The 9,305-nt window shown below is 51.6% G+C and overlaps 2 protein-coding genes and 1 long non-coding RNA gene across 3 annotated transcripts in view; 2 read left to right on the plus strand and 1 right to left on the minus strand.

Moving 5' to 3' along the window:
* Positions 1-7,749, plus strand: part of WDR55 (WD repeat domain 55) — an 8,460-nt gene extending 711 nt beyond the window's left edge. The window contains exons 2-9 of the mRNA XM_019506004.1: positions 101-154; positions 274-413; positions 2,072-2,172; positions 2,883-2,970; positions 3,834-4,013; positions 4,611-4,710; positions 5,944-6,113; positions 7,116-7,749. Coding sequence (XP_019361549.1) covers positions 101-154; positions 274-413; positions 2,072-2,172; positions 2,883-2,970; positions 3,834-4,013; positions 4,611-4,710; positions 5,944-6,113; positions 7,116-7,449 — 1,167 coding nt within the window. The 3' untranslated portion in view covers positions 7,450-7,749. The remainder of the gene's footprint in view (positions 1-100; positions 155-273; positions 414-2,071; positions 2,173-2,882; positions 2,971-3,833; positions 4,014-4,610; positions 4,711-5,943; positions 6,114-7,115) is intronic.
* The window catches only part of LOC109290199 (UDP-glucose 6-dehydrogenase-like), a 44,968-nt gene continuing 42,550 nt past the window's right edge, over positions 6,888-9,305 (plus strand). Inside the window, exon 1 of the mRNA XM_019506610.1 lies at positions 6,888-6,898. The gene's annotated coding sequence lies outside the window, so the exon portion shown is untranslated. The remainder of the gene's footprint in view (positions 6,899-9,305) is intronic.
* On the minus strand, positions 8,653-9,290 carry LOC109290200. The gene is made up of 2 exons (XR_002095559.1): positions 8,924-9,290; positions 8,653-8,755 (listed from the first exon to the last, which is right to left on the minus strand). It is a non-coding gene; the product is annotated as an uncharacterized LOC109290200 (long non-coding RNA).

Raw genomic sequence — 9,305 nt, forward strand, 5'->3', positions numbered from 1 at the left:
CGTCCCCGGGCAGCCCCGGCCCTCCCGGCTCCCCGCGGGCCCGGGGCTGTGCCGGGCTGCGGCCGGCCGGGTCCTGAAGAGTCTTTCTCGTCCTGCTTAGGAAACGGCGCTGGAGCAAGAGGCGGCCCTGGAGGAAGCGGAGGAGCCGGTGCAGGTGAGCGGTGCCGGGCGGATCTTTGCGGGACCCGCAGCAGCGAGCTCTGGCGCCCCTAGTCCGGGGGGTGGGGGCGGTTCTGGTCCCTGCACCGACTTCTCCTCACTCCGCCCACAAAGGCAGATGCGGAGGAGGAGAAGGAGCCCAAGCTCCGAGACACGCCGGAGGACATTTCCTTTGAGGCTTCAGCCAACACCATCGCTTTCCACCCCAGCCGGGACATCATAGCCGCAGGGGATGTGGACGGTGACGTCTACTTGTGAGTTTGACTTATCTGGGCAAAGAGCATAACTGGCAGCAAGTAGTACAGCCAGTAAACCCGGTGGGCTTTTCTGTGAACCAGTTGGTATCTAAAGTGCTACCCTGACTTACCTTCTGCTTGACTTCACACTAACACAGTTAACCCCTAGAGACCAGTACTGCTCAGGTGCTGTGGAGAGAGACTTATGTGTTGTCTGCTGTTGATTGAGGTCAGTCGCTCGGTGTTCAGCCTACCCCGCCATGGTCTAATAAGGCCAGGTGCAGCTGTTGGAGAGGATGGTGCCAGAGGGTGGAGCCTTGGAATTGGAGACAGTTCTTGTGGAGAGTGGTGTGAGCTCAGTTATCCTGCTCCTTGCCCCTGGGCTATGCTAGTCTGAAGAATCAGCCTGTTCTCTGCAGAGGTGGGAGAAACAGATTAAGTAGAGCTGCTGCCAGTCTCAGAGCAGCAGTGGATGGGATACTGTAGTGGTTGGGATTCTTCTGTCTGCAAGGGCTCAGTCTTGGAACAGACCCTTGGCTGGTGTTGTTCCATTTCACCACTTGATGTTGCCACAAATGTCTCAGTGAAGCAGGCATAGTAAGCAGTGTCTGTGCTTCTTAGGGCATTTCTGCACAGCAGAAGGAAGGTGCAATTGTAGTTCGGATGTATGTAGTACCCTGCCCTCCCTTTAACTAGCATGGGTAATGGAATAGCGATGGCATGGCAGTGTGGGCTCTACCAACCAGACTGTATGCTTTTTAGGGATGTACAGTTGCCAACCAGTGCTGAAACTTGTGCCAATGTGCTTTCACAGCTATGCTAGTCGGGTTAAATTCAGTGCGACTGAACTTGCCTGTGTTACAATTGTCCTCTTGTTCTGCTACACAGACGTGGAATGAAGGGTAGAATCATCCCTCTCCATATGGTCCAAGACAGGATATTTGTCTAACTTGCACTTAACAACTTCCAGGGACTGAGTTTCCACATCATCTCTAGGTAATCTGTTCCAGTGCTTAACCACTGTCAGCAGTAGGTTCTTCCAAAGACCTAACCTTCATATACCTTTCTGCAATTTAAGCTCTGTACTTTCTGCTATGTCCTTTGTGGGCTTACCTTCATCATTTCTACATCAGCTCCCAGCTGGGATGATGCCTCTTTAGTAACCTTCCCTGGGTGGCCTCTAGACAGATTTGTAAGGAAATCAGCCCCAGATGTTCCCTCTCAGTCCTTGTGGTCTGGGGACTCATCTCCTCCCAGCCTGGGCAGATGCCAGGTCTTGGTGGGAATTGGTAGAAAGCAGTCCTCTTCCATCAGAGGAGCTGGAGCTTGATGCCTCGGTGATGCTGTTTTCTTTTCTTCCTGTTGCATAGTCAGAATTTCTGTTGTGTTTAGAATTTTCATATGAATTCAATACCTTGAAGCTCTTGTCCAGGCTTTCCTTCTACCTCTAGGGCAGCTGGTAACTACCACTGGGATCTAATCATGGCACATTTCCTCCCCCCTCTAGTCCTGCTCCCTAAAAGCCTGTCCTTGGTCATGGATCTCCTACTTGGTCCTGCACCAGGATGTCCCCACCTCTGATGCATGTACTCCCACAGCTGCGCTTTTTGGTTGGATGGGTAAAGCAGGGGGCAGTTCCCTGTTGCGGTGCTCTCAACAGCTTGCCTTTGTTTCAGGTATTCATACTCCTGCCTGGAGGGTGGGAACCAGGAACTCTGGTCCTCTGGGCATCACCTGAAATCTTGCCGGGAAGTGTCATTTTCCCACGATGGTCAAAGTGAGTGCGCTTCTCACTGGCTATTCCATTCTATTGTAGCAAGCAGTGTAGCTCCCCTGGGGGTGGGGTTAAGCTGGCTTTTGTGGGGTAGCATTTCTTCCTAAGCTGTGAAAAGCATGCTTTGCAGCAGCATGTTATAGGGTGTAGAGCATTGCTTTAATTGAATCAGGACAAGCTGGCTGGTACCTGATCTCATCAGGTTGCTGACTTGGAAAGGAGGCCTGCTGGGGAAAAGTAGTTGCTGAAAGGGGCTGAACCTTATAGCTGGTGGTATTGTGGATGAGAAGAGGTGCCTGTTAGTAGCAGGGCTAATGGAGCAGAAAGCCTATGCATGAGCCCTGGTGAGGGGAGTGAACAAGCTGTAGAGTGGAGGAAGAGGCTGTAGGGCTCCCATGCTGAGATTCCACCTTCTGGCTCACTGAAATTCCAGGGGTTTTCTTCCTGCAGCTCAGTATCCTACTCTGTTGTATACAAACATGGAATTATGGTTCTCCAGCACAGAGCGAGGGTTCTTGGCTGCATTGACTACCATGTAACCCAGTGGTAACAGTTGGCAGGGTGGATTCTAGATGGGGCTCATGGGATGCAGAGTTCCAGCATAGGTGCTGGAGTGGGCAATTCTCAGTCTCCTTGACCTGGGTGCTCCTTGCTCTGGAGGCTGGGGGTGGATGGAGCTGTGTATGTGAGGTGCTTTTGCATCTTGTCTCCAGAGCTCTTCACAGTGTCCAAGGACAAATCCATCCATATTCTGAGTGTGGAGGAGGGCCGGCTGGTGACACGTTTCCTGAAGGCTCACAGGTATGCACCACCAGGAGCCTCCTATCTCCATGTGCCCATCTATCCCACTCCTTCCTTGTTGAGCTGCTGCACAGCAAGAGCCTACTGGGACCAGGCTGGAGCCTTAGAGCAGGAAGGGCTCTTCAGATGGCTGCTTCTCTCTGGACTTTCCCAGGGCCAGTGTTTCCCTTAACATAGGCAGTTCTCCTTGTTAAGGAACTGAAACTGTGCCTGGCCCTCTACAGAGGGTGACTGCCCTGCCCTCCACTCCTGAGAGCTTGGATGGACTGTGGATAAGGTGGGGCTAGGAAGCATCTGTCTTGATGTCCTGCTCTTTGCCCTGTCCAATAAGGTAATCCAGAAGCTCAGGTTGAACTGTTGCATGTAGAACAGATTCAGAGACAAAAGGCCCCAAGAGGCCATGGGACTGAGACTGTCCAGGTGACCATGTGTAGCTGTCCAGAGCGCTCCAGCTGACTTGAGGGAAGCTGCTTTCAGGTTGCTTTTAGTAAGAGGGAGATGATAAGAGGAAGTGGAATGATTCCCTTTCCCCAACATGCACTGAAAATACAGCCTCTCCCCTCTGTAAGTGAACAGAGGAGGAGCACTCCCAGCTCTTTCCAGGCACCCTGTCCTGGGGGGAATTCAGTGTTCTGGGAGTGCCTAAAGCTCCTCTCCCCAAATTCACTCTGTGCTGAGCATTGAGACTAACATGGGCTTACAAATAGTGAGGACCTCTCTGAGGTGCCTCTGGGTTCCTGCTGGGGGGTAGGGAGGGGGAAAAAGTTACAGGGCTGCCTAAGGTAGAATGGTTCTGTTGCTGCCACAGTCAGCCCATGACCCTTCTGATGATTATAAGGAGGTGGGGGGGTGGGTCTCTGCAGCTCTGCCTTGAACAGCCTACTGGTGATAGATGAGCACCTGTTTGCCACGGGAGATGACAATGGAATGCTAAAGGTGTGGGATCTCCGCAAAGGGACTGCTTTCATGGAGATGCAGCAGCATGAGGAATACATCAGTGGCATGGCAATAGATGAGAACAAGAAGCTCCTGCTCACCACCAGGTAATGCTAGGCTCCCTGCTTTTGGCCACTTCATCAGGGAAAGTCATGGTTTCTGTGTTCATGTTAGCCTGATGGGCTGCAAACCCTACACTGAGGCAGCTGAGAGCAAACTTCCTCAAGGGTGGGAGAAGGGATCATTTTCACCAAGTGGATCTGGACTGCAAAGAAGTTGGATCCGGCATGGGGAAGCTCTGACCCAACCTGCAGCAGCACAGGAGATCAGACATACTGCACAGTGCTTCATGTCCCCACTGTAGATCCTGCTGCTCTGTTCTGCGTACACTTACCCTTGCTGCAGAGAGGCTAGGTAGCTGCAGGGAGGGCAAGCACAAGCAGCTTGAGCACTTGGGGAGGGGGTCAGGTTGCAAGCATGATTCAACCCATGTCAGAAGGTTGCCATCTCTTGTCTTAGTCTTTATATTGGATTTTTCTTCCTGGAAAATCCCAAAGCACTTCCCAAACTGAGGGGGTCACTTATGTTCCCTTACGTATAGTTATTTTTGGGTCTGCATAAGAATCTGACTAGCCAGGGTAGGGAAGAAAGTGAAGAGTTCTACATCCAAGTGACAGTGCAATGTGCTGGTTTGATTCCCGCAGTGGCGATGGAACCATGGGTGTCTTCAATCTCAAAAGACATCGCTTTGAGCTGCAGTCAGAGTCTCAAAATGGAGACCTGACATCCATTGCTCTGATGAAGGTAGGTACTTACTGGCCATCTTTGAGCAAGTGCTGTCTGTATGGGTTTTTTCAGCTTTCACATGGGGGGAGGTATAATGGGGCCTACCATAAAGCAAAGGCCTTAATTTCCCTGTCCCTGGAAAGCCATTTCTCATGGGAGCAGCACTGGCTTCTCCAGGGTCCTTTAATAGTCAGCCTTTCGAGTCCGAGATCTCTAAAGTTATGTCTCTACTGCTACCTTAGGGCTGCTGCCCAGCTCTCACTTGAGCCTAAATGTATTATCTGCATTACAAACTTTTAGCTCCCTGATGTCAGCCTTGCCCCTCCTCAGGAGCTCTCCTGTGCTGCAGGGCTGGAGGCTGTGTTTCTCAGCTTACCCCTTCCACTTCTCTGCACCTTGCCAGAGTTCAGAACTCACCAGAGTGTACCACAGGAAGTTTGCCACTGGCCCTTCTGCATCCTGCCTGTGCTGATAGCGCAGCGGTATGCTAGTTGCCTATTGACCACGCAGTCCTAGATTCAGGATACATCTGTGGCTGGCCAGGTGTGGCTTTTTTGAATTCCCTGCAACCAACATCCGCATGCAGACAGGGGATTCCCTCTGCAGGCCTCTGTCCCTGCAGTACAAACCTTTCCAGCCCAAACAGGACTTCCCTCCACAGGTCCCTGACCAGGCAGCTTCTCCCACCTAGCTTACCAACCCCTCCCTACTCTTTCTTTGGGTCCCGTGTCCTTGATTGCACAGTTCTGACCCTGGGTTGTAATCTTCACTCTTGTTCCTGTTTTGTCATTTATATTGCTGTGTAGCTAATGGCCACTCTCTAGCTTTTGGGGGTGGGGCTTATACTTCCTAGTGAGCCTAGACCTACTGTCTACAGCCTGTAACTAGTGAAGTGCAGAATAGACCGGTATGGAATGTGATTCCTAGAAAGGCTGTATGAGTTTTCTGTTCCTCTAAGAATCCATCTGCCCAATGTCTCTCTTTCTGTGCTGTCTGCAAGTTCCTGCAGGGAAACAGTAAGGTTAGACAGGGAAGGGCATTAACTTGCCCAAAACAGTTGTAGACATGCCCTCAGTTAAATACATGAGCTTACTTCCCCTTCGTTTTTTACTTCTGGGCTAAGAAGAAAGGAGCTCCTTCTGTCTCTTGTTCACTGAACTTTGACCCATTGCTGTTAGGATTCCTATGGGGAGGGAAGGGAAGGGGAAAACCCTGAACTGCTGCAGTTTCAGCTCAACTCTTCTCTTCCAGAGGGGGAAGAAAGTGGCTTGCGGCTCCAGCGAGGGAACCATTTATCTATTCAACTGGAATGGCTTTGGTGCTACTAGTGACCGCTTTGCAGTGAAGGCAGAGTCCATCGACTGCATGGTTCCAGTCACAGAGAATGTCCTATGCACAGGCTCCATTGATGGAGTTATCAGGTTAGAGTGTCTGGTGACCCCAATACCTCCCGGAAGTGCTGCTGGGAAAGGAGGCTTCTTGCAGGGCTGGGAGGATATTAAGATAGGTTTTGAAAATGGCAAATAGCAGGGAAGACAAGATGGGAGGCTTGGGGAATAAAACAGGAGGGGAAACAGGACAACTATCAGGAGAGACCTTGAATTGACAAGTGGAAGTGAGGAAGAGGTTCCAAAGGGAAGGATGGGATCCTCCTTGCCATGGTATTTGCAGGTACAAAGTCATGGAGGATATGCTATAAGCAAAACTGACACCAGGGGACCTGAAGCATTTAATGCAGGGGTAGGCAAACTGCAGCCCACGGGCTGGATGCGGCCTGTCAGGCCATTCTATCCGGCCCACGGGGCCCCTAAAAAACTTAAAAAATTAATATTTATCTGCCTCTGGCTGCCTGTCATGCGGCCCTCAAATGGCATGCTAAAACTCGGTAAGCGGCCTTCCGCCCAGAATAATTGCCTGCCCCTAATTTAATGGATCCCTCTAGGTCAGGGGCGGACAATTATTTCAGGCGGAGGGCCGCTCACTGAGTTTTGGCAGCCAGGGGCAGATATATATTAATTTTCTATATTTTTTTTTTTAGGGGCCCTGCGGGCCAGATAGAATGGCCTGGCGGGCTGCATTTTGCCCATGCCTGCTCTAGGTGCATCCACGAAAGGGCCATTGGTGGGGATCTCTTCCAAGGATGGAGGCGGTTTAACTGGAGGGAATGAAAACAATCCTGCCTTCTTTCTTCTGTCTGTCTCTCTGGGTGGCTTTGTTCTCAGAGCATTTTCCTTCCTGGCTTTAAGCTGTTCCAAGGGAGTCATGACAGTGTTACAGTCAGAAGGGCTGGAATATTGGTCCCACATTACTGCTTCCTGAAGCTGTATCCCTCAACCCCGTGCTGATCAAGGCAAGGGGTGTGGGAGTATGCATGGCTATTGCAGAGCAGACTATATTAATTTATGCTTCCGTTTTTGTCCTAGGGCTGTGAATATCTTGCCAAATCGGGTCATTGGCAGTGTTGGACAACACCTGGGAGAGCCCATTGAACAGCTAGCTAAGTCTCACACTGGGCAGCTCTTGGCCAGCTGTGGCCATGACCAGAAGGTGAAGTTTTGGGACATCTCGTCACTCAGCTCCATAGTGGTGGATGACTACAGGAAGAGGAAGAAGGGTGGGCAGCTGAAGGCCCTGAGCCGCAAAGCCTTTGGGGGTGGAGACGACTTCTTTGCTGACCTAAGAGAGGAGATTGAGGCCCCAAAGGAGGAAGAGGAGGAGAAGGAGAAAGAGGACAGTGATGAGAGTGACAGTGACTGAAGGCCTAGGGAGGCTAGCTACATGGCCAGAGTGGGTCCAATGGAGGTATGGACTGGTGAAGTCAGCAGAATGGGAAAGAGGCACATCCTTACTATGGTGTGAAAGCAGCAGGAAGCCAAGCCTGTTTCTTTATCTTTAAAAGATGCTGGGCAAAGGACTGAGTGAATGACTTGGTTTCCTGGAACAGCCTCAGCACAACTGCAGGCAGATCCTCTGTCTCTTCATGGGAGACCCAGGGCCTGCAGCCATCTACCCAGTGAAACCACCTGGTCTTGTATGAAAAAAATGCATCCTTGGAAACAATGCATCTCAATGCCCCTTTTTCCTACCCAGCCATCTATCTTCCTGTGCCTTGTCATGGACACTAGGTTGATGCTCTGTCTGACCTGCCGACCAGCTCCTGAGTTCCTTCCACAGAGGCACTTGTTGGTCAAGAGCTTGGAGGTAGCATTTGATGCCCTAAGACGGGGTGGGCAAAGTCCAGTCTGCAGGCCGGATCTGGCTAACAGTGTACTCCATTTCCCAGCAGCCCCTGCCCACATGGCTGCTGGTGGTCTCTATGGAGACCCCAGCAGCAGCTGCACTATGATAGCAAGGCTGGGGTTGCCATGGAGACTGGCCTCAGCCATGCTGCCAGGGTGTGCAGCAGGGGAGGGGTCTACTCCAGAGCCATTGGGATCTTTGCGGCAGGGGCAGCTTGGTCTTGGGCTAGGGCACAGCCACAATCTGCAACCTAAATGCTCCAGGCAGGGGCGCATGGGCAGTAGATTGCAGCTCTGCCTTGGCCCTGGACCAAGCTGCCGCGGCTGCAAGATTCCAGTGGCTCTGGAGCAGCCCCCTGCCCTGCCCTGCAGTATGCACTGCCAGCCTGGCTGGGGCTGGCCTCCATGGTGACCCCAGCCTTGAGCTATGGCAGCACAGCTGTGGCTGAGGTAACCATGGAGACTGGCCCCAGCTGTGCAGGCAGGGGTTGCTGGGAAATGGAGTCTGGCTGCTGGACGAATCTGCCATTTTGCACACCCCTGCCTTAGGATCAACCGCTGCTTTCCAAACTTATTTTTTTTGAGGTGACTGTAGTGAGCATTGCATGAGCCCCATGGAGCTGCCCAAGTTTGAAGTGGCTTGGCCTGGCTTGTGTAAGTACCTAGGTGGGTCTTTCTTGGGATCTGGCTGTACGTCTAAAGCAGGTGCCTGAGCTGCGTGCTTCCCCAATGAAAAGCCCAACTCTGGGTGGGGAGAACCCTTAGCTCGTCTTTCAGGTGCATGAAGCAACTTTTTGTGCACTCTTGCACCTTCAGTAACACCCCTGGTGTAGAGCAATGGTCTCCAAACTTTTTTGATCGTGCACCCCTATTAGTAAAGTGTTTCTGAGCACACACCCCCAATATATATATGTTTATATAAATAGAAGTTCTAATATTTTCGTCCCGCACCCCAGTGGATCATCTTGCGCGCACCCCACTTTGGAGACTACTGGTGTAGAGGAATGGAAGGCAGAACGCCCTGGCTAGAGGCAGCATTTGTTGCGTCCCTGTCCCCAGGAAGGCTGGTTCTGCATGTTCTCTTGGAAGTGCTGAAGCCGGCCTGGATGTGCTGGGTAGGCTGCAGTGAGTTAGAGCACGATCAAAATCCCCAGCTACCTTCACAAGCTTCTCTTAAAGTCCTGTAGAAGGAGAGCACAATAACCAAATCCACAAGCTTTTTCCACTGCAACAGTCACAGACATTGTGCAAATAAGAAACTGGGCCAGTAGGTAAGTACTTCCTCTTTCAGGAAAGTAACCACAGGATCTGCTGCTAACTAGTCTGTGAATAAACCATTAAACCCCCCCCCCCCAAAACCTGCTTCCCAAGCTG

This window comes from Gavialis gangeticus, unplaced genomic scaffold, assembly GCF_001723915.1.
Source record: "Gavialis gangeticus isolate Ggan-Ray unplaced genomic scaffold, GavGan_comp1, whole genome shotgun sequence".
NCBI lineage: Eukaryota > Metazoa > Chordata > Crocodylia > Gavialidae > Gavialis > Gavialis gangeticus.